Source organism: Balaenoptera acutorostrata, chromosome 6 (genome assembly GCF_949987535.1).
Source record: "Balaenoptera acutorostrata chromosome 6, mBalAcu1.1, whole genome shotgun sequence".
Classification (NCBI taxonomy): domain Eukaryota; kingdom Metazoa; phylum Chordata; class Mammalia; order Artiodactyla; family Balaenopteridae; genus Balaenoptera; species Balaenoptera acutorostrata.
In genome coordinates, this window is record NC_080069.1 from 92111573 (window position 1) to 92137085 (window position 25513).

Below are 25513 nucleotides of genomic sequence, written 5' to 3' on the forward strand. Positions count from 1 at the left end.
AAAAGAAACGAAATTGAGTTATTTGTAGTGAGGTGGATGGACCTAGAGTCTGTCATACAGAGTGAAGTAAGTCAGAAAGAGAAAAACAAATACCATATGCTAACGCATATATATGGAATCTAGAAAAAAAAAAAAAGATGGTACTGATGAACCTAGTTGCAGGGCAGGAATAAAGAGGTAGACATAGAGAATGGACTTAATGACATGGGGTGGGAGGGCAAAGCTGGGGCGAAGTGGGAGTAGCATCGACATATATACACTACCGAATGTAAAATAGTTGGCAGGTGGGAAGCAGCAGCATAGCATAGGGAGATTGGCTCGGTGCTTTGCGATGACCTAGAGGAGTGGGATATGGAGGATGGGAGGGAGGCTCAAGAGGGAGGGGATATGGGGACATGTGTATGCATATGGCTGATTCGCTTTGTTGTACAACAGAAACTAACACAGTATTGTGAAGCAATTATACTCTAATAAAGATCTATTAAAAAATTTTTTTTGGCTAAAATGTTCAAACTTTTTTGATTGTGTATGAAATATATTTTATATCACAACCCTGTTACATGTAAATCCATACAACTGAAACAAGCTTTAGCCTTCTTACCTGTAAAGAATGTTGATATTTCCTACTCTGTTCTATTTTGCTTGTTAAAATGCTACTCATGAACTACTCAATTGATTCTACAACCCTCCAGCATGCTGTGGACCACAGCTAGAAAGACATGGGGGTGAGGGGACAAAGAAAGCTGGGCTTCTCCTCTCCCATGTGTCCTGAGTTTTCAAATGTGTACAGAGCACTTGAGCCACAATGGGTGCTCTTTTGGCCAAGGCTGAGTTTCAAAAGAAAAAGGATGAACATTAGGAGAAGCTCCTGCCCTAGAGCAATCAAGAAGGAGACAGGAGTCGGGGTCAGGCGGGTCCAGCCCAGAAGAGCCGAGGCCCCAGGCGTCCAAAGAGCTATTGGAAGCCACACTCGGCCTGAGAAGTTCTTTGCTCTTTCTAAGAACCAGCACAGACTTGCAATGGTAACCTAGAGTAGGGAAGATACACTTGCTTTTGTGATATTCAACGTCTCCCAATCATACCTTTGCTCTAAGATGCACTTGACACACAGTCCTCATTTCCACAGGACTTTGGCACTACTGACCCTTGAATAATAGGGCCATTCTCCAGCGATTAGTTCAGCTCGGCCCCTTCCCCTTGCACCTATCTCCACGTGGGTTCGCCTGACTTTGCAGGGTGGATGCTACCTGTGGGGAGGACGTGGGTGGCGTGGCATGTTGGATGCACCTGGATCTTTCAGTTGGGAGATGATCAGCTGGGGCCCCCAAGGAAGACCACTGTATTGGGTTGAATGTTTGTGTCCTGTGTTGAAACCCTAAGCCATCAATGTGATGGTATTAGGGGGTGGGGCCTTTGAGAGGTGATTAGGATTAGGTGAGCTCATGAGGGTCAGGCTCCCATGACATCATCGGTGCCCCTGTAAGAAGAGATAAGAGAGATTTGCTTCTCTCTGTTATGGGTCACATGGGGACACATGAGAAGGTGGCAGTGTGCAACTTGGAAGAGGACCCTCACCAAACTCAACCACGCTGGCACCCTGATCTTAGACTTCCAGCCTCCATACTTTGAGAACTAAATTTCCATTTACAAGCCACCTGGTGTAAGGTATTTTGTTATGCAGCCCGAACTATGACAGCCACCAGCGGCTGTTGCTTCTGCTCCTCTTGATGGGGCCCCGTTTAGTATGGGATACAAGCTGTTACAGAAACAAGGAGAAGGGGGCAATGAATTTGAGAGAAAACTTTAAAAAAAAAAGTTCTAGTCTGTACAGACTTTAAGACAAATGTCCTCCTTTGGAGTGGGCTTGAGATGTCACATCATCCACTCTGATGATGGCAGTTAAGTTTCCTAAGATTTGCAAACCAACCCAGTCTGTCTTCTTTTTATGATTCCGGACCAAGGAGGCCATAACCACAGAGGGCAGAGGGGAGGTTGCAGAAGCATTAGCAGTTACCATCTACCAAGCCCCAGGCCAGGCTCCAGGGACACCCAGCTCCTGTCTCCCCATGCCCTCCGAGGTCCTCACTGGCCCTACATCTAGAACCTTTTCTGTCCTTCCTTCTCGACTAGGCTTGGCTTTCCTCACCTCCTTCCTCCCCTTGGCTCACACATCTGGCCCTTGGAGGCCAGGAGGAGGAAGGGTCCTAATTTCTGAGCCAGAGCCTCCTTACCATCACTCACCTAGTCTCCTCCCCAAAGCCCTTTCACACTTGACTGGGTCACCCTCAACAACCCTGGGAGCCTTAATCTGTCCGCTCTGGCCTCCCCTCACACCAGGCATCTTTCTCTCCATGCTCCAGCCACTCCTTTGGTTCTTTAAATGCACCACACATCTTCTCACTGCAGGGCCTTTGCACACGTGCTGCCCTCTGCCTGGTCTGCACTCTTCTTCTACCCCTTTGCCACGTGGTTCCTGTCTTCCTTCACATCGCAGCCCTCCTGCCCTTCCTCGGGTACGTCTTCCAGGCCCTTGCCTTACCAGTCCCCACTCTGAGTCAGGAGCTCTCACAACACAATTTGCCTGTCCTGTGCCTGTGGATTATACCGAGGCAGGACAGCAGAGAGGCCAGGACACAAACTCTGGGTTCTAATCCTGCCTCTGCCACTTACTGACTGTGTGATCTTAGGCAAGTTCCTTGATCTCTCTGTGCTTCAGTTCCCTCATCTGTAAACTGGAAACAACCTCAGCGGCTTTCGTGAGGGTTACACGAATGACTAGATGTGACGTGCTCAGAGCAATGCTGGGCACTGAGTGATACTCAGTGCTCAACACCCACACGGTGCCTGGGACATGGCAGACAGTTAAAGGGAGATTTCTCATGAATAAATCAATGCTCTGAAGACTTTAGTGCTGGCTTCAGGTGATCCACCTGCGGTAAGCCACCCTGAGGCTTCCGTTCCCTAGGTGAACCCTTCCTAGCAGCCGAGACCTGCCCACCTTCTGCTGCTCAGGTCTAAGGGCAGGGCAGAAACGGTGCTGGTCTCCGAGTCGGGGCTCACTGCCCCTCTTGGAGCCTCTGCTTCCCTATCTGTAAAATGAGGCAGCAAGGGTTGCAGGACAGGTGAGCAGTGTTTAGGAACAGGCCACTTGCAGAGGAGAAAGAACACACAGCAAAGACCTGCAGGAAAATGCTTAGGCTTGCAGACACCTGAAGCAATGCCGACTACATCACTTTGAAGGACGACCTCACAGCCTACACACAGGCAAAACAGTGACGACCACGATGGCAAGAAAACCAGCCCCCAACCCGGCGAGGCTGCAGGGCTGGAGGAGCTGCTTCCGCACAGTGTGATGCTGCAGGAACCAGTGAGGAAGACCCCCTCCCCGCCCCCGACTCTGCTCCTGGGCTGCACGAGGAGAGTGTGAGGGTACCGGCCTCCTGGATTAACTGAGGAAAGGTATGCACAGTGATCTGTGAATGATAAAATGTTACGTGGATATTTACTTGAGATTGTCACTACAGGTCTGTTCAATATTTCTGTGCCTACCTGGCAATGTATAGAAAGAACCATAAAACGGTCACGATCTCTAACATAACCTTGTATTGTGGAACACAGCCTGAAGAACAAAACAACAGAAGAAAAAGCAAAAAGGCAGAGATGTCCATTCTGGTACTATTTACGACGGTCAAATCCCAGATTTTACCCGTTACGATTGTCCAACAAGTGGGGAGCTGTTAGGCAAAGTGTGAAAGAGCAACAGGTATGCAAGTATTTATACGTTGTTGCTTGAATAAGAGACCCAGAAAAATCCAGCCCACGTTAGGGAAAAAGGCAGAAGGCAAAGGAATGTGAATAGCCCAAGAGCGACTGTACAACTGTCTGCAGAGTGAGTGGTGCCTCGCTTCTCCTGTGTTCTGTTTGCTTGTTTGTTTTTCGCATATGTGCCTTTGGGTGGGTGGATGGGTGGGTGGGGGCATTGCTAATCTTTAGCTCTAAAGCTGGTGAAACAGAAGTTGAACATTAGACAAAAATGCAGCGTGCCAACAACAACACTGACTGACAGATCTCTGCGTGCCAGGCGCTCTGCTGGGCATCTCAGTCCCGGCAGCCAGCCCATCACCCCCCCCCTACAGACAAGAAAGCGAGGCTCGAGGAGGGTGTGACTTGCCCAGGGTCACTGGAAGTGGAGGAGCTGGGATTCAAACCCAGGTCAGCCTGACTCTGGGGCCTGTCTTAATCAACTTCCACTGTGCTCCGGAGGGCAAAACCCAGCCCGGTGGGGTGAGATGACCGGAGAGAATGTTTTAGCCAAATCTAAGGAGAAACCACCTTATGGGAAGAGAGATCTCGAAAAGGAACAGGCATACTCAAAGGTAGTGACCCCTCGGCCTTGAGAGGTGTATGAGCGGGGCTGGCCTCTGCCAGGTGTGGGGGAGAGACGAAATCAGACCATGAAGGTCCCTGGAACACTGGGGCCAAGGATCGTAGTGAAGCTCTCAGCTGTTGGAAACAGGAAAAAAAAAAAAAAAAAGATTGAGAACAATACCTTGCCTGCGTTCAGTTCAGAAATCGCTGCCAAAATCTGCTGCCTGGATCCGTCTGTCTTAATACCCAGCTCCTTCAAGTCACCATCGGTGAGCGTGAGGAATGCTTCCATATCCACCTGGGAAGAGAAAGGGGGATTTGCTACTATCTGCTCAGTGCCACACCTCTTTCTCCCAACCACAACAGGACTATCATGATAATGAGCTATTAGTGCTTATTAGTAGTGAATTAATTATGATTTACTACTTCCAATTCCTGGCTTTATGCTGAAAGTTTATTTGAAAACATCATTAAAAACGAACCCTCAGGACTTCCCTAGTGGTGCAGTGGTTAAGAGTCCGCCTGCCAATGCAGGGGACACGGGTTCGATCCCTGGTCTGGGAAGATCCCACATGCCACGGAGCAACTAAGCCCGTGTGCCACAACTACTGAGCCTGCATGCCTAGAGCCCGTGCTCTGCAACAAGAAAAGCCACCACAATGAGAAGCCCACGCACTACAACGAAGAGTAGCCCCCGCTCGCTGCAACTAGAGAAAGCCCGCGTGCAGCAACGAAGACCCAACGCAGCCAAAAATAAATAAAATAAATAACAAACAAACAAAAACAAACAAACAAACAAAAAAACCCGAACTCTCCTCAGCTCTAGGCCTGGGATTTTTAGGAGAGGTGCATTCTGGAAAGACTCTGAAAACGAAACAAGGGAAGTCTCTGAGACAGTAATCTGGGTGACTAGAGTGGTAAAAAATCCAAGTCTTGCTATTAGAAAGTTAATTCCAATGTTGCTGCACTTTTAACAGTATCGGATACTGCACAGAAAATATGAGTATACGGCAGTACTCACCATGTTTCCCCCCCCCAAGGACAAGAGAGATGCAGACTGTGGAAAGACAGAGTGAGAAAATAAACAAGCAGAAGCAATAAAGGAAAGAAGGGCCATTGGTTTTTACCAGAAAAAAAGGGCATCTCAAAGCTGTTCAATCCTTGGTTTTTACCAGAGAAATTCTAACATTTCTGTCATCCCTGCCTAGGCCTCAGCTCCAGGAGAAATTTCTTCCCTGTCTTTATTTCTTTTAATAGTCACTTTACTTTCCTGGATTTAAAAAAAAATCTTGAACCTGGTTTGAGTTAGTGGGGAAGGGTCTGCTCCCTTATCCAACATCAAGCTCTCCCTGAGATGCAGAGAGGGCCCCTCTGATAACAATAAGCTCCCTGAATCCCTCGGGGACTTTACAGATCACAAGGCGCTAACGGGCTGAAGGAAGAGGTGACATGATTTTGACGGAAACCACGTGGCCCCGGCCCTGCTGGATACTCCCCTCCCCCACCATCCCAGACCTGTGGCAGAGACCCCACACCCAGCTCCTCAGAAAGCACGGAACGCATAAAATAAAAGCAGGCAGCCATCAGCAAACAGTAAAGATTTTTTTGACGATGAGAAAAATCGCCACTGAAGTTTAAGACATCAAGGAGGCAGGAAGGACAGACTGGATAGGGCAGAAAAGCAAACCAAGGAAGAAAGCCACAGCACCCCTTACTGTTTCTTGAACAAAAATACAAACTCCTCAGATTTTGGAATTTATGAATTAGATAAGATTCTAATGACTAAATAATTCTGCCTTCTCAAATAATAGAGAAAATGTTAAATAAATCAAACTGACTAGGTTGAGTTCATCTGCCCAGTGAGGAACATTTCTCTTGCCATAATTTAGCTTGAGTTATTTTTATAGAGACTGGATTTTCTTCACAACCACAATGCCTTTCTTTATATTGGCTTTTGGCTTTTATTCTGAGGCAGACCCTTTTAAATTTAAACATGATCTGTTGTATTTACTTTGAATGCCAATATACTGTGTATTACCCAAAAAAAAAAAAATACAAACTCCTCAACTGCGTCTCAAGCTTGTTGGGGACGATGAGTGACTCTCGTGATTGCTACAATAACTATGACAGTTGTCATGTACTAAACTGGGCACCAGAATGTTCTAAGCCAGTGATTACACCCTGGTGGCTAATGGGCCCACTGAGGAATTTTATTTGGCCAACAGTAAAAATTTTAACATCTTATTGAGACGTAATTCACCTACCATACAATTCACCCATTTAAAGTGTGCAATTCAAAGATTTTTAGTACACAGTTATGCAACCGTCACCACATTTAATTTTAGAACATTTTCATCACCCCAAAAAGAAAACCCATACTCATTAGCAATCACTCCCATTCTATCCTCCCCACATTCCCTGGCAACCACTAATCTACTGTGTGTCTCTATAGATTTGCCTATTCTGGACACTGTATATAAATGGAGTCATACCATATGTGGCCTTTTGTGAGTAACTTCTTTCACTTAGCACAGTGTTTTCAAGGCTCATCCATGTTGTAGTGTGTATCAGCATTTCCTTCTTTTTCATGGCCTAGCTACATTCCATGGTATAGAGATAACACGTCTTATTTATCCATTCATCAACTGATGGGCATTTGGGTCGTTTCCACTTTTTGGCTACTATGAATAGTGCTGCTATGAACACTCTGTGTGAACACATGCTTTCAGTTATCTTGGTTATATACCTGGGAGAGGGATTTCTGGGTCCTAAGGTAACTCTGCTAAACATTTTGAGAAACTGCCAAACTGCAGAACAATAATTTTTAAAAATGTGATTGTGAGGGCTTTAAAGCAAATAGGAACTCTCTTAGACTAACACAGACGCTTTACATCCAGATACTGAACACAGATTCATTAGGATTTGCTTTTTTACCTGCTTTAAACCTAAGAACCTGCCAGGCAATCCCCTTCAACTAAAAGGACAGAAACAAACTTTACTAGAGAGAGCAGAGCTCAAAATTATAAAATTCTATTATAATAAAACAAGCCATAAGGTCCCCAGGATTTCACTGTTATGAACTGAACCAAATGTGCTGAACAAGAATTCTATTTCCTCAGCTATCTCAGTGAAAAAGATCAATCTAGGCTTACAGGATGACAACCTCCATATTTAGACAACGGTTTTATGGTAAGATATAAATTGACATTCAAAAACAACATCCTGGGCTTCCCTGGTGGCGCAGTAGTTGAGAATCTGCCTGCTAATGCAGGGGACATGGGTTCGAGCCCTGGTCTGGGAAGATCCCACATGCCGCAGAGCAACTAGGCCCATGAGCCACAAACTACTGAGCCTGAGCGTCTGGAGCCTGTGCTCCGCAACAAGAGAGGCCGCGATAGTGAGAGGCCTGCGCACTGAGATGAAGAGTGGCCCCCACTTGCCACAACTAGAGAAAGCCCTCCCACAGAAATGAAGACCCAACACAACCAAAAATAAATAAATAAATAAGCCTACACCTTTAAAAAAAAAACAACATCCTTACCTCTTGCTCCTCAAAAATGGGCTGATATTTCTCAAGTGATAATTTCTTAAGGATTCCAGTCAGTTCATCTTCAAGAGGGAAAGAATGTAAAATAAGATATTTTAGCATTTGGTAAAATGTATCAAGAGTGATCTTCAAACTTTCATAAAATAGTGGTAATCTTATTTCGAAATTCTACCAGAAACCCCAACACAGAAAGCAGATCTAAGCTGCGTTCCTGGGGATGAAGCTGAAGGTGGGTCCCGAGCCACCTGTTGACCATACTCTTCCCTTAGGGCAGGCTCTCAGCATTTGCCAAAACCCCAGATTGGGCTATGAAGACAGAAGATGGGGGGGGCAGTTCATGGCCAGGCTCCAATGGCTGACTCTCCAATGGCGGCAGCATCAAGTTCTTGGAGTTCTAGCTGCTGGGACTAAAACCCTCCCGTCTGTCCCAGAACAATTTTTAATTATGATTTCTTGACTGTTGTTAGTTCCAGCTGCAGTAAACACTAATGCCAGCAGTCCTCAGCTAGACAGAGAAAGAACTGGAGAGAACAGGTAGGTGGGCTTCAGACCAGAGTCAAGGTTTGCCTCAAGCGTTCGGAGGCTGTGAGCTTCCTGAAGGAAGGGCGTGACTGAATGGAACAGCAGAGCCAGATGGGCACAGACCAGGGGAAAACAGAAGATTTTGAGTATCAAGTTATCAGAGCAGGGAAGATAAAGAAGGAGACAAAAGCAGCATCTGGGGGGGCTTGAAGAAACATTCATTCACACATTCGATAAGGATTTATCAGACTAGGCACTGGGGACTCAATAGGGACCAAAGCAGACCATAAGCAGGCTGTCAGGCTCAAGGCAATGAGGAAGAACAGAGCAGGCTGGGGGAGGTTGACAGGGGATGTGAGAATGTTGTTTTATAGAGGGTGGTCAGGGAAGGCCTCTCAGAAGGAGATATTTGAGCAGTAAATGAAGGAGTGAGCTGTGCAGATATCAAGGCAAAGAGCACCAGGCAGCATCCAGGCAGTGAGAACAGCAAGTGCAAAGGTCCTGGGGCAGCGGGGGCAGCTTACAAAAGAGTTGACTGGAGGTTAGGAGGTCAGAGGTCCTTTTATTCACTCATCCATCATTCAACAGTGGCTACTACTGTGCCTACTACGTGCTGGGAATGCAAGGATGGAAACGTCCATGCTGTGAGGGAACTCAGTGTAGCTGGCAAGATATAATGAAGAGGATGACAGCTGATGCACAGTGCTCACTGTCAGGCACCCTGTATGGATGATGCATCTGCTCTTAACAACCCCATGAGGTAGACCCTCTTACTGTCCCCATTTACAGAGGAAGAAGGCACAGAAAGCTGGGTACCATATCTCGGGTGAGGTCACACCACTAGTCCATGGTACAGCAGGGCTTCAAACACAGTGGTTTAGCTACCAGGCTTCTGCTACACACACTGCTCTGCCACTTCTCCCACTGGTGATGAGTATATGCTGAAGGGCACGAATAAGGGGATCTGGGGACAGAAAGGACAGCTGACCAGCCCAAGGGACCGGACAGGCTTCACAGAAGAGGTGCTAATGAGCTAGGATGTATGAGATGAAACGAGTCCCAACCCACACATAATCTATTATAGGTTCATGACGCCTATCATGCTTTGCTCCTGTCATTCCCTCCACGAGTCTCCCTCCACATCTGTGTGCTGGTAAATGTTTAACAACTGGATTTCTGGGAAGGGGAATGTACGCACGTATATAAGTACATGATTTTACTGATTTAAGGATGTGTGTGCACAATTTACATATAATAATAAATTACACAGTACTCTGTATTATAAATTCCATATAGCCAATGCCTTCACTGCATTTCTGGCGTCTCACTGAATGCCTTCATTGATTTTTGCCTTACTCTTGAAGACATAGCCAATGAGTGTAGCTCCTACATGAAGGCTCACTAATGCTTCCGTTTACGTGAACATGCGAGATGAAATGAAACAATGAAGACATATGTTGGAACTTCATGTGAGCAACTTTGCTGAATCAGATAATGGTTTTCAAAACCTTGAAGAATATTTTCTCAATTTTTAATGTTATTCTCAATATAACAGGTTAAACAGTTAAAGTTTAACCTGTATAATTAACACTGTCTCTGTCACTGTCTAGATGACATCCAGATGCTCTATAAAACATTAAATCAAGCCCTAGTGGGTATTTGCTGATTTCCGTGGTGTAAATGCCCCATTGTGGTCAATTTCAACCTACCAACATCATGTTCCTGGAAGTGGAATTGGGAAAGATGCACAGCAGTAACACATCAATACACAGTATTCCCACCACGTAGATAAAAGAGACATAAAGAACCTTAAGAGAACAGGTATTAGTAAAACGCACTAAAAATTAGTAAATAATATATTTTGTTTTAAATGCCACATACCTTTACATGTAACATAATCAGCTTAATTATAAGTTCATGCAGTTTGACTTTTTTTTTGTCTTCTTTTTTTTTTAAGCATTTTTATTTTTATTTTTTAAAACATTTTGGCCACACAATGCAGTATGTGGGATCTTAATTCCCCGACCAGGGAACGAACCCGCACCTCCTGCATTGGAAGCATGGAGTCTTAACCACTGGACCGCTGGGGAAGTCCCTGTCTTCTTTTTTTACACATATTTTTGTTGTTGTAATTTGACTTTAAACAGCTGTGTTTAATTGCCAGCTCAACTGTTTCCTACAAATGTGACAATCGGCTCTGGGCCACCATTCCTGGCCCCCAGCCCCCCACTCTTCTCAGTCCTCCTGGCCCGGCATGAGGGCCACTCTTCAGTGAAGCCCGCCATAGTGCTTCGTGCCTTGCTGATAACACACGTTTGATCCCACCTTGCGTTACAATCATTTAATGTTATTATGTGGAATGTATCTGAATCCCCAGCCTGATGATGAGTTATGCTGACACTGGCACAGGTTACAGCACTCAGGGCCTGCCTCAGTCACCTTCATAGAAGGAATGTGAGGCTGAGAAGGCCACGTCGTCACCACCCCACCACTTCCTCCAGGAGGAATGAACAGACAGACACAGGTGGCAGGATGAGCAGGGCAAAGGCTTGCATGCAGTCCTTGACTGAGGCTACAGATTTTCCACAAAAATATCATAAAGAATGGCTATTTGGGGATAGGTTGCAGGCTCTGGTCTGTGATAATCTAATGCCTGCAGGACAAGGGTCTGGCTGCCTCAGGACCCAGGAATCCCAGGAGGGAAAACTAGGCTTTCTAAGCCAGAGAAGGTAATCTAAAAAGAATTTGCTGTCAGGTCCTCCTGTTTTTATCCCAACTAGGCTTTGCAAACCTTTTTTTAAATAATGAATGAGAGGGAAGCAAAGTGGGCATAGACAGTGCATTCCGATATCCACTGTCCCAACTCTTTTTTGGAAAAAGGTGGGGTACAAATCCCAAACTGAACCTGTAGGAGTTTAGATTCCTGAAAGCCTCTGAGGCGGGAGAGTTCATGGGTAGGGAAATTAAGACTCCACACAGAAAACACAGTTAGGGGGAATTCCTTGGCGGCCCAGTGATTAGGACTCAACACTCTCACTGCCAAGGGCCTGGGTTCAATCCCTGGTTGGGGAACTAAGATCCCACATGCCACAAAAAAAAAAAAAAAAAGGAAAAGAAAAAGAAGAAAACATTATATAAAAAAAAGAAAACATGGTTAGGGAGGAATGGGGTTGCTAGTGAATCTCTGAAGCTTTTATAAATGATTGCACTAGATATCACAAAACAATAAAAGCAGCCCCAAATAAAGCGGATGCCAATGGCAGTGTACATTTATCAACTCAGTACAGACCATAGCCTGTGCAGTTGATTTCAACTTATCACTTGCTGGGCAGAACCTGCTCTGCACTCCCTCCCAGTAGCTGCAGCAAGATGCCTACAAATGCACTTGTGAGGACCACACACACACAATGAGAGTTTCCTCCCCTCTCTGATTTATACTCCTTGATTTGCACCTGCCTGGGCCCCATCTCTCATCAAAGCCCTGCTCCCTCCTCCCCCATCCCTGCTCCCAGGAGCCACCAGAGGGCAGTTTTAAAGGACGAGCTTCTTCTTTCCTTTATCTTTTATATCTTCACATCTTTATCTGGGGCCTCACTGCACAGTCTCCACTCCTGCCCGGCCGTCTGGTCCATCTTCCTTTCCTCATCATCCCCACTCATGCAAGTTCCAACGTTCTCCTGGTTACATCTCCTGCTTTTGCTTGCCCTCCATCCACTTCCATTTTCCTTTGAGGAGCTACTTCTCTCCTGCTCCCAATCCACACAGACCTGACCCCAACCCTGGCTCCAAAGGCAGACACACTCTACCCTTGGGGACACAGAGATAGTCAAGGCAAACAACCCAAGTTGTTATAAATATAGCCAAGACAGGACAATGACCTTTACCCCTGGGATTCTGCTGGACCTACTAAGAAAGTAGCACTCTTTCTGCTGGGGTTGCTAAGTTAGTCGGAAGAAGAAGTAAGCATGAAGCTGCTGGGGGTATCCTTGCCACCACTTGAAGAGAGCTTACCTGAGACATGCAGAGAAACACTCCCTAAGCACCTGGATCCAGACACGCCTGAAGCACACCCTAGATATTTCCATTATATGAGCCAACAAATTATCCGCTTCTGGTATTGTTTTTGCTTAAATCAGTTTGAGTGGAGATTCCATCCCTTGCAACTGACAGAATTCTGATTTGTACAAGGTTCAGGGAAAGGTACATAACTGGGGTTGGAGAAGCAGTTCTACAGGTGTTTGTTCGTATATATAAACAAAACTCACCTACATTCAAAAACTACTATACACCTTTTAGGTATGTAAGCTCAGTGAAGACAAAAATACAAGGTAGAATCAGGGAAGGGGAAAGACAGGTGTTTTTGTTTGACTGAAAAACCGATAAAACACCTGACCTAGGATGGCTATAGCAAAGAAGGGCACCTGCTAGGTTACCATAGTGAAGAGGAAAGGGTGGGCTTTCAGGGCCCGGGGGACTCACCCTCATCAGTGATGGTGCCGCTGCTGGAGCCCCCGCTGCTCTTGGACTGCCGGTGGGATGAGGAGGAGGACACGGAGGACTCGGCCGCATGCCCTTTGGGAGAAGGTGAAGGCGTGAGGGTGGGGGAGGTGCTTTTGGAGGTAGTGGAAGTTCCAGACGGAGGCCTTTTGCTCGTCTCCAGTTTCTGCTGAAAAGAATAAGACAAATACAATTTTGAGCCCAAATCAATTGAGTCCTTTGTCCATTGGGAGGGAAAACAACTCCTTCATACCAGGACTGGTGAGATTTGGGGTTTCTGCATTTACTCTTGACCTGTGACTGAAATTTTAGAATCCAAGCTATAAGCCCTCTTTATCTGTCTCTGTATGTCTGTGTGTCTGTAGTTTAGAAAGGCCTTTATCCTTCACTGTGTAAATGTGTAATATTTTCTTATTTCCAGAGGGTATTAACAAATTTGATTATAAAGTCAAAAAAAAAAAAAGAATAAGACAAATACATAAGCCATCACCTGGAGGGTAGACATGATTCAAACAGACACCCACAACAGGGAACACGGGGGATATTTGACTCAACAAGATATCTAACCAGGACTATGACATCTACTTAAGAAAACATGCAAAGCAGAAACAGTATTATCAAAACAGTTACAGGAAAATCCTCCCCTGGAGCAGAGAGGCAGGGAATGGGATGGAAAAAGTGGCACATAAGGAGCCAGAAAACCCGGGTCCTAGTCCTGCCCCTACAGCTGCAACATTGTGTCCTTGGCTGAGTCCCCTAACCTCTCAGTTAACCAGCTCTAAAATGGAAGTGTGGCTTATTACAAACGAAGGCCCATTCTGCTCTTCATGTTTCTTCATCTAAACCAGTCACTTCTAACCTTTCACCACAGAACACTTATTATTTTTCCTTTGTGTGTGTGTTGCACACAAAAAGCCCTTCTTATTTTGAAATACTTTATTTTATTGAAGTACAGTTGATTTACAATGTTGTGCTAGTTTCAGGTGTACAACATAGTGATTTGGGTAGGGTTTTTTTGCACTTTATATTCCATTATAGGTTATTACAAGATATTGGGTATAATTCCTGGGACTATACAGTAAATCCTTGTTGCTTATCTATTTTATGTATAGTAGTTTGTATCTGTTAATCCCATACTCCTAATTTGTCCCTCCCTGCCCCCCTTTGGTAATCGCAAGTTTGTTTTCTATGTTTGTGAGTACTCTTAGGCTTACAATTATGGAAACTAAGAAATTAACACTGGGACAGTATCAGCTAAACTACAGACGGTACTCAAATATCACTGGTTGTTACACTGATTCTTATTCTGGTCCAGGATCCATGCTGCATTGACTTGTTAGGTCTCCTTAGTCTCCTCCAATCTGTGAAAACTCCTTGGTCTTGCCTTGTCTTTCATGACCTCGACACTTTTGAAGAGTCCTGGTCAGGTATTTGTAGACTGTCCCTCAATTTGGGTGTGTCTTATTTTTTCATAATTAGATTTACGTATGGATTTTGAGGTTGAATGTGCCATTCTCAGTGCATCACACCAGGAGATACAAAGTATCAGTACCTTATCACTGATGCTAGCCTTGATGACTTAGTTAAGGTGGTGTCTGTCAGGTTTCTCCATTGTGAAGGAACTATTTTTCCCTTTATAACCAATAAATATTTGGGGAGACATTTTGAGCTAAATATTTTGTTTTTTCTTAAAAGTTTTGCCTGCTAATTTTAACATTCTTTGGTGCATCTTCTCTGGACCAGTTACTACTGTGATGTTCTAATGGTGTTTTGCTATTTCCCTTATTCCTTCCACATTTATTACTTGGAATTCTTCTGTACAGAAGACTTGTTCCTTCTCCCCCGATTTATTTATTCAGTTATTTATTCATATCAACATGGGCTTGTGGATATTTATTCTCTGGGTTATAATCCAATACTACTGTTATGCCCTGGTCCCTTTTATTGGAGGGTGCTATTTAGAAACCAAAATCTGGATAGTAGGTTGCTCATGGCTACTGGGATATCACTGCTTCTAGGTCCTCTCAGTGAACAGAGCAAGGAAATATATGAAGTCTACTAACCCATGCATACACACATAGCTCTACAATAAGTATATTCCTATGTCTATCAATCTGTGTATATATGTATATTTATGCATACATTCATACTGATTCATACTGATACCTCTGACTCCAATCCAATACCCACAGGATTAGTTCTAGCATTTCCCCTTTGACTCAATCTCTGACAGTTAAAAACTGGGCTCATTATCTATAATATATTTACTTATTTGTTCAACCCTAGTATATATATAAAGGGTATATGTACACAAAAGGTATATATATGTAAAGTAGCTTCACAACTGCTAGACCATAATGACTGCAAGAAAAAAAAAAACTAGGATGAATTGGGAGATTGGGATTAACATATATACACTACTGTGTATAAAATAGATAACTAATGAGAACCTGCTGTATAGCACAGGGAACTCTACTTCACTTTGCTGTACAGTAGAAACTAACACAACATTGTAAAACAACTATACCCCAATTTAAAAAAAAATCAACTAGAGTACAATGCTTTTGTACAGTTCTTTTTGTCTTTACTTTACTCTTACAATATCCATTTACATGTTTTCTCCCACCTCCTATAGTGCAGTTATGTCATTCACTTGTAATACAACTAGATCTGTTGTCATAGTCTGCGTACATCCTTAGGTCCTGGTTGATTTTTAAAAAATTTGCATACAGTAAAAATAACTGTTGTGTACAATTCTACAGGTATTGATAAATACGTAGAGTTGTGTATCCACTAACAGAGTACCATATGGAACAGTTCCATCATCCCCCATATTCCCTTGTGCTGTCCCTTTCTAGTCAACCCCTCCCCCCATCCCAACCCATGGAAATAACTGATCTGTTTTCCATCCTTATAGTTTTGCCTTTTGTATACTGTCATATAAATGGAATCAAACGATATGTACACTTTTTTGTCTGATGCAGCATGATGCCTCTAAGATTCATTTAAGTTACTGCATGTGTCAGTAGCGTGTTCTTTTCCATTGCTGAGTAGTATTCCATTGCATGGATGTTACCACAGTTAGTTTACACATTCACCTGTTATGAGATGTTTCTAGTTTGGGGTGTTTATGAAAAAACTGCTGTAAACATTCACAAACTGATTTTTGTATAAACAGAAGTTTTAAAAAATTCATTTGGGTAAATATCTAGGAGTGAGAGAGCCAGGTCACATGCTATATGTATGTTTAGTTTTATAAGAAACTGACAAACTTTTTCAAGGCGGCTGTATCATTTTTGCATTCCCACCAGCAACGAATGAGAATTCCAGTAGCTCCACATTCTCACAGCACTTGTAACTTAATTTTTTTTCTTTTAATTTTAGGCAGTCTAATAATAGGTGTAGAGTGCTGTCTCATTGTGGTTTTAAGTAGCATTTCCTAAATAATGATGTTGAACATCTTTTCATATGTTTACGTGCCATCTGCATATTTTCTTTCATGAACTATCTATTCAGATACTTTGCCCATTTTTAAATTTATTGGTTGTTTTCTCACTGTTGAGTTTTGAGAGTTCTTTATTCTGGATACAAGACCTTTATCAGATACGTGATTCGCAAATATTTTGTCTAGTCTGTGGTTTGTCTTTTCATTCCCTTAATGCTGTCTCTTATAGACAAAATATATGAATTTTCATAAAGTTGAATTTAACATTTTTTTCTTTTATGGATCATGCTTTTGGTACTATATCTTAAACTTCCTTGCCAAATCCAAAGTCACACAGACTTTCCCCTAGAAATTTTATAGTTTTTCATTTTGTATTTCAGTCTATGATCCATTTTGAGTTAATCTTTGAATTAGCTGTGAGAAATATGTGAAGGTTCATTTTCTTGCATATTCAATTGTTCCAGCACTATTTGTTGAAAAGACTACCCTTTCTTTGTTGAATTGCCTTTGCACTTTTGTAAAAAAAAAAAATTCAGTTGACTATTCTTTGGCCTCTCTATTCTGTTCCATTGACCTATGTGTCTGTCCTTCCCTAATACCGTTCTGTAGTTTTATAGTAAGTCTTGAAACTAGGTAGTATGATTCTCTTTTTCATAATTCTTTTGCCTATTATAGTTTCTTTGCATCTAAATATAAATTTCAGAATCACTTTCTAGATCTCTACAAAAAGAGCTAGCTGGGATTTTAATTGGGATTACATTGAATCTATAGATCAAATTACAAAAAAATTGATATCTATTTATCTAAGCTTATTTGATTTATCAATGTCTTGTGGTTTTCAACCTATAGATTCTGCATATACTTTATTAGATTTATACCTAAGTATTTCATTCTCATAATACATTTTCATATAATTTTATTTTCATATAATACATTTCAAATGTATTGTAAATGATATTTTAAGTTTCATATTTTAAAAGTCTAACCGTTCTAATTGTTCATCGCTAGTGTGTAAAAATACAATTGAGACTTTTGTATATTGACCTCGTATCCTGAGACCCTGCTGAACTCACTTCTTAGTCCTAGGAGCTTTTGTGTAGATTTTTTTGAGTTTTCTAAGCAGACAATCATATCATCTAAAAATAGAGATAGTTTTCTTTCTTCCTTTCCAATCGGTGTACCTTTTATTTGTTTCTTACCTTATTACACTAGCTATAGTTTTCGGTACAAAGTTGAGAGACTTGGATGTGAGAGACAACATCCTTATTCCTGATCTTAGGGGGAAAGCACTCAGTCTTTCACCATTAAGTATGATGCTAAGTACAGGTATCTTATATGAGGTCCAGGAATTTCTTTTCAATTCTTAATTTGCCAAAAGTTGTGATCATGAATGGAGTTTGAATTTTGCCAAGTGTTTTTTCTGCATTTTATTCTTTAGTCTGTTAATATGGTGAATTACTCTGACAAAGTGTTCTTTTTTTGGTATTTATCCTATTTAGTGTTCTCTGAACTTCCTGGACCTATGGTTTGGCATCTGTCATTAATTTGGGGAGAAATTCTTGGTCATTAAAAAATACATATATATTCCTTCTGGACCACCATTCTCTCTCTTTCTTCAGGGGTTCCAATTACTTGTATGTGAGAGTATTTGACATTATCTCACAGTTTTTGGGTGCTCTGCTTTTTTTCTTTTGCTTTAACTTCTTTTTTACTTTGTGTTTCAGTTTGGGTAACTTCTATTGCCCTATCTTCAGGTTCACTGATTCTTTCCTTGGTTGTGTCAGGTCTACTGAGGAGCCCATCACAGGCATTTCTCATCTCTGTTACATGTTTTCTATTTCTAGCATTTCCATTTGATTGTTTCTTATAGTTTCCATTTCTCTGCTGAAATTGTTACTCATAGGATCTTGCATGCTGTTCAAATTTTCCACTGGAGACTTTAACATATTAATTGTAGTTCTTTTAAATTTCCTGTCACATAATTCCAACACCTGTTTCACATCTACATCAGATTCTGATGACTGTCTTATTTCTTGGGAGTGTGGTGTTTCTTACCTTTTTGTACGTCTTATAATTTATGCTAAAAATTGGACATCTCATATAGAATAGTAGAGACCATGACAAATAGTTTTCCTGCCTGGAAATGGGTACACCTTTCCTTCTGCTAGGCCTTTAATGCTCCTTCGAGCTAACTACAACCCAGAGTGGAAAAAGAAATCCCTTTCTTAGGTTTGAAAAGACTTTGTCAATAAGCTGCCTATATTATTAATGAATTCTTCCTCCTGCTTTTTCTATAAAGACAGACATTCCAAAATAAAGCTTCTGGTTAAGCAGGAGATAATTGGTATATCCCTAAGAAACAGATCTATCCCAGCCAAGAGCAAAGAAACACAATACTCTAGGCCTTGTGTGCAGCATTATTGGGGAGGGAGCAGATAAATATAAAATTTGGGATGCTCTGAAATATTTGAACCATTCCTCTCATCCCCAGTGTGGCAGATTGATCATGTAATGGCATCATCTCCACCCCTCCCTGGACCAATACCCTTTGCTACGTAACTCTGTGTGGTCTCCTGCAGTGGGTGTGATGACTTAGTTACTTGACTGGTTTTCAACTTACGCCTTTGACTGGTGCCATTAGAACACACCCAAGCTTGCCGTGGACGTACATGGCCCTGTTTTTTTGGTCACCCCAGCCAAAAGCCAAACATCCAAGTGATCCCCTCAGACCAGAAGACCTGCCTAGTTATGTCAAGACTAAACTGCCCAGCCACAGATGTGCAAGCAAAAGAAATGCTTTCTGTTTTAAACCACTGTGCTTTCGGGTGGGAATAGAAAGCTGATATTCCCAGTGGGCCTTTGGGCTTCCTGAGATCTGGGAAGTGTTGAAGCATACTCTGATCCCACTCCCCCCCAATTCTGTGTCTCCTAAGGCACACTTCATGTGAGAAGCCATGCCGTACAAATATCCCACCATCACAGGGGTGCTTGTTTTAAGCAAAGTACAAATCCCAGATTCAGGAGGCTCATGTTTTGAATACTAATTTCTAATTCTTCCTAAAGGAGTCTTTGAAAAGCACTTCATGTCTCCATCTTGCTGCTGGAGCCTTTGACAGAAAGCCCACTCCTGTGTCCTTTGGTTTAGGGCAGTGGTTTCTAAGAACTTGGGCTGGACTGGCTGCAACACTCTCTGGGGAGAAAAACAGATTCCCCTAACCCTACCCTAAGAGTTTCATTCAGTTATGCTGTGTGGAACCTAGTCATCTGAATTTTTAAATAGCTCCCCAGGATTACAGCATATTCTTACGTTAAGAATATCAGGTGATCATTAAACTGAATTGTTTCCCCAGTCTTCTGTTTCCTGAATGCTTCTTTAGACACAATTTCCTTTCACCAGAACATACTTGTATACAGATTAAATATGATAGGTGCATCCAAGTGAGGTAATAGTTAATATAATTTATAACTTAGATGCCTACCTATTTCCAACACCAATTAAAGGAAGCTAACAATATATAACACATCTAATAAGACCATCAAAATAGAAACAGAAAATTTTAGACAACAGAGAAGAGGAAAACTATATCAAAATTCTAGAGTAGCAGATTTACCTTAATGAGTAGCTGAGTTTCCTAGCAGCAAAGGCAAAAAGTGAAATATCCTAATTATAGAATTCTTACTATCTGATGAAATAAAATGTATCGAAGTATCAGTAGAGACATTTTTTTCCACAGAGCTGAATTCTAAAAGGAACTTAATTACATAAATCCTATTACACAAGTAATTTTGAACATAATAGAAAATATGCTAATGTATAGAGAGAAATTTTTTCTGGAGTTATATTGTAAAGAAACTAATTACACAGGTCCAACTGCATAAGGGACTTTGAATAACAAAAAGAGTTGTATAACCAACAGTGGTTGGGCAGAAAATAAAGACTATTTCTCATACATCCATTAAGACATCAATCTCTGGAGGCACTTCTGGGCAAAGGTCCAAGGGTGAGGCTTTCAGACAATCTAACTTTTCTCAGGGAGAAAGCTTAAGACATCTAGAAAATAAGATGAAGAGTGGGGTTGTGCCTGGCCTTGGGGTCCTCTCAGAGGAGGAAATGGGCTATACTGCCCCACTGCGGGGCACCTGGAGAGCCATCTGGTAAAGGAGCCAGTTCACACTCATGACTAGGAACCCACACTCTGGGGGCTCACTACATTAATCAGCCCAGGAGGAGGGACTCAGGAGGTAGAGGGGGCAGATTCTGAAGACACTGGAAGACCTCCCCTCCCAGTGGCACGTGGGGTTTTCCACGCATTGCAAATCCCACAGTTTGCTACCAACGTGGTGAATGCTCTGGGGCTGCACTAATGGAGGAAAGGTGCCAGAGCAGGGAGGTGAGGCCCTGGCTCTGTCCTGCCCACCAACCTTCCTTTAGCTCCTTTCCTACACCACACTCTCATCTCTGGCGCTCTGCATGTGCCGTCCCCTCACCCTGGGACAGTCTCCCCCTTGCCCCACCCTTGCCCCTTTCATCTGGCACTTCATCCTTCAGAGCCCTGTCTAGATGTCACTGATGCCCTCAAACCTCGGCAGAAACCCAGCCGTGCCCCACAGCGTCCTCCCCTCTCCACGACAGACCCTACCACGCCAGTGTGAGACGGCTGTGTCTGTAGTGACACGCTGAGAACGGTCACCAAACCCCTGGTTCACTGCTGGATCCTCACTGCTGGCAGTGCCAGGCACAGAGCAGATGCTCAAAAGATGTGGACAGTGGATGCATAAGGAAGGAGTACAAATACTACTGCTACGACTGTCTACAGTAAGAGCTGACACTTACACAGGCATACCAGGTACCAGCCCCATTCTAAATGCTAAAGTGTGAGGCTGCGATTAGAACCCAGGCAGTTGCTCCTGAACCCACACTCTGAACCCTTTTGCTCTAAATCCATGAACAAAAACACATGCCGTGTGAGGCTGGATGACCAGTACAGGGCTGCAGAACTTAGTGCTCACCCCGGCATCGCACCGCACCTCAGCACCCCTCCCACCTGGAGGGATCCTGGAGATCGGGCGAGAGGTGAACACACATGTGCAGGAGACCAAGGGCACAGGGTATGATCTCGGCAACCACCCTTCTCAGAAAGCCCAGGTGCGGCCAGATGGGAGGTTTAGTCCTATGCCATGACGGTGGCACTGCCTGTGCTCCCCAGGCGTGGACCATGCTAGAACAGGACCTGTGAGCGTCAGAGGAGCAGACGGAAACAGAACAAGCACCTTGCCACCAGGAACACTGCCGCCTGCAGAGGAGACCAGGAGCTCAGACGGGCTGGAGCCAGGCGCTGGCCCAACAGGACTTGACCGATGGCTGGGCTTCTGCTCAGATAATCCAGCTGCTTTTTTCCTCTGGGCAGCGATCTGGGACAGAACACTGTCTATGCTGCCACCTGAGGAAACAGGAATAGGAATGACTGCCTGGGTCCAGAGCACTGCAGTGCAGGTGGTGGACATCAGGTGCCGACCTGGCTGAGCCGGAACCCCATTTCCCAGACCCCTGCCCCTGGCTCTGGGTCAGGGCTAACCACAGGAGGACTGTGCATGACAACTGGTAGGTGGACGGCCGTCAAGGCTCCAGTTTGTCCTCACTTTCCCCCGAACCACTGCCGGTTCGGTCAGCCGCCAGCGGGCACAGACAACACGCCCTGCCCTGGGCTCCCCCAGCAGCCCCGCTGCAGTGCCTGCCAGCCGCTGCACATGCTGCCACGCCAGGGCTCCTCTGCCATCGTCCAGTCCCCGCTTCTGGATCTCTACACCCCCAGCTACTCCCACAGTTGTGTCAATAACTTTCTCACTCCATAATACTCAGGGGGTCAGCCTCCCTGACTGAATCCTGATTGCCAAGTTCCCTCTCCCTGTTTCCCCAAACCTACCAGCAACCTTGAATTATTACGAAGGAAAAGGGGAAAGTGATAATATCCAGAGCACGGGAGGGCACTAGAGGGAGAACACTGATAACTAACATTTATAGAGCACTTACTAGGTGGCAGGCACTGCTGTAAAGCCATTCTGGAGGGCAAAGTGTAAAGCTTCAAAAACAGGCAAACCCACTGACCCCGCCACCCTGATTCAAAGGCACTTACATTAAGCAAATCACTAAGCAAGCAGGCAAGCGCAGAGCTATGGAGCCATTACTTAGAGTGGGATCTACAAGAGCAAAAATCTAGAACAGCCTTGGTGTTCAACAAGAGGGAACTGGTGAATTAAAACTGACACCTCATATAAGTGGAAGGTTGTTTGGTTATTTAAAAGATGCTGTAGCTACATGTGTATTGGCATAAAGAGGTGTTTACAACATGGTAATGGGTACAAAGAGGAAAAAGGTTACAGAGCAGACTATACTGGGAAGTCAGCCTGCCTGCGTGCAGATCCTGGCTCTGCTACTTCGCAGCTGTGTGACCCTGGCTGAGTTATTTAACTCCCCTGAGCCCCAGTTCCCTCCTCTGTAAAGTGGAGAGGACACCTCACAGGTTGTTGGAGGACTGAAGGAGCTAGTCTATTTAAAGGGCACTGTGCCTGGCACACACTAAGTGCTTAATAAATTATTATTATGCTTTCATAAATATGCATTAAAGTACTTTGCGAAGATATACACCAAAATGTTAACAATGATCCCTAGTGGGTGAGATTATACTTCCTTTTTTTTTTTTTTTTTCTTTACCTGGTTTTCAAGCTTTTCCATAAGAAGCATGCATTCCTTATGTAATGGCATAAAGCAGGGTGCCTTCCTGCAAAGCTGGCTTTGGTTAATCCTGGATGCCCTCGGGGAGGACTAGAAAATATCCTGTAACCAGCCTCACTACCTATTCCCATATTCTGGTGTTTTGTTTTGTTTTTAATAGTATTTACTATCATCAGATTTTAAAAAAATTATCTGTTTATACCAGAATACAACTTCCTACAGAACTGACTTTGAATTTTTTATTGCTAACTGCTCTATCACCTAGACATTCCCTCACATCTAATAAGTGGTCAACAATATTTGCTGAAAGAATATGGTAAGCAAATGTAATGATGTGAAAAAAATTAAAATTTAAGAAAAAGAAAGTATGCCAATAAGCCCAAAATAACTGTGGGGCAATCTGCTTTGAGTCTTAATTGTCTCTGGGCAAATCTGCTGTGTGTCTCTGGGCAAATCTGTCTCCCACTCTGAGCTTCAGTTTCCTCATCTGTTCATTGAAGGGTCAGGATGAGAAGATATCTAAGGTTGAATATTCAGGGATTTTAAATACCACAAAAACACCATGTATTTCTCTTAGTTTCTTGTAAAATTTTCCAAGAAAATAAAGCATTATAGACTATTTCTTCCCCTCCCCTGCTCTAAGAAAATGCATAGAAGAAACTATGAATTGTGAATTCACTGAAAAATCCTTTAGGCACATCAACGAGAAAGACAGGCTGTATGCAGTGGTCTCTAGGACTGTCCCCAGTTCACACCCTCAACCCCAAGGGATCTCCCCACCTCCCCAGAGTGGCCTGCCTGGGTACCCACCTGAGCGGTTGTGCAGCTCCCCACCGTGCCTGTTCATGCCTCCTACCCCACTGGAGCCACCAGAAGAATGAGGTGAGTGGTTGAAGTTTCCAGAATTGGCGGGAGAGGCTGGGCTTCTGGAGAGAGACGGAAATTTAACTGGCCTGACGGGAGTCTGCAAGAACAAGGTGGATATCACAGTTAGGGTTTGCTGTTCATTCCTTCCGATGCACAGATCACAGTGGTGAGGGACCTGGAGTTCAGCTGGCCCACCCCAGCCGGTGCTTGCATCCACTGGCACGTCCTTGCCCACCAGAGCTCATCCTGCTCGGAGTCCCCCAAGGGATGGCAGTTCACATCTATCTGCTGACAACTTGACCGACCATTAACTCAGGCTGAGCACCTGTGACATCGTACAGGTCACCCACCTGCTCCCACGTGGTGGACTAACGTAAACCCACTCTGTCCATTTTTGAGTACCTCCAGCCACCAGGCCCTTGGTCTCCAACTAGTGATTTGGTATTACGACAGTCCAGGGAGGCAGCAGCAAGCAATGGGGGTCAGACAGAGATGGGGGTCCTGAGGTTCTCCAATCACTCGACACAAAGCGGCAGGGTCAGGTCCTAAATCCCTGTCCTCAGTTTGCCCATTTACTGTATCTACATTGTCTACAGTCTACACATATGGAGATCAGCTCCCACAACGAGAGGGACTACCTCAGTACATCACAGAGACACACTGAGGGCCACCAAGTCAGAAACCACTGTGGTCAAAAGGATACAAGTCACACTTTCTGGTTGCAAGAAAATACTAGTAGCACACATAGTTGCCTCCCAGTGTTGAGCTTGGTCCTGGACCTGTGCAATGTAGTATGGAACTTGATTAGAGGCCAAGAACCTGATTTCTGGTCCCAGCATCCCCGCCCCAACTTGGCTGGGTGACCTTCAGCAACTGATTTCCCTTCTCTGGGCTGTTTCCTCATCTACTAAAGGGAAGGGTGGATTAGATCAGGTCTTCAACCTGTGTTCCAGGGAGAGGGGCTCCCATTTTCACTCCATTCACTCTAACATTTTAATCTGCTTACGTGTTAAGTTCTTTGGTAGGGTTTCATTAGACAAAAGAATATCACTCATTTAAAAGAAAATAAAAAGCTTCAGCCCTCCTGGATTAGTGGGTCTCAGGTCCCTTCTGCCTGCAACACATCACAATGTCAGTGAGTGGTGATGTGTAAAGCATGTCAGCTGGACAACTTACGGTGTCTGTGCTCCCGCCGCCCACAGGTTGCCCCCTGCTGGCTCTCTGGGACCGCACAGTCTTCATAGGGTCTGCCTTCCCGTTGTGACATGTCCGGGACCGATCCGAGCTCCACAGCTCAAAGCTGGAAGGGGGTAAGAAAGGGGGGATGACTGCCTTCAGCTTGTCGCTTGGGAGTCTGGTGAAGGGGGCTCCATTCCGAAGCTGAAAAAGACAGGCTGTGGGTTAGGCAAGCTCCAAGAGGGCTCCCGGCTCTGCGAGGAAGACTCCAGGCTTCCCCTGCTTCTCAGAGAATGGCAGCACTACCTAGCCCTCCACCCAAGCCAGAAACCCACATGATGTCCTCAGCTCTCTTCCC

The 25513-nt window shown here is 44.2% G+C and overlaps 1 protein-coding gene across 3 annotated transcripts in view; it reads right to left on the bottom strand.

The window, feature by feature from the left end:
• Window positions 1-25513, bottom strand: part of ANKS6 (ankyrin repeat and sterile alpha motif domain containing 6) — a 61531-nt gene that overhangs the window by 13552 nt on the left and 22466 nt on the right. For 2 of the 3 annotated variants that reach the window (XM_007197050.2, XM_057549010.1), the window contains exons 9-14: window positions 25156-25359; window positions 23923-24076; window positions 21651-21820; window positions 12917-13103; window positions 7910-7977; window positions 4550-4666 (exon numbers count right to left, since the gene is read on the bottom strand). In XM_007197050.2, the coding sequence (XP_007197112.2) occupies window positions 4550-4666; window positions 7910-7977; window positions 12917-13103; window positions 21651-21820; window positions 23923-24076; window positions 25156-25359 (900 nt within the window). The remainder of the gene's footprint in view (window positions 1-4549; window positions 4667-7909; window positions 7978-12916; window positions 13104-21650; window positions 21821-23922; window positions 24077-25155; window positions 25360-25513) is intronic. The other variant, XM_007197051.2, reaches the window with a different exon arrangement.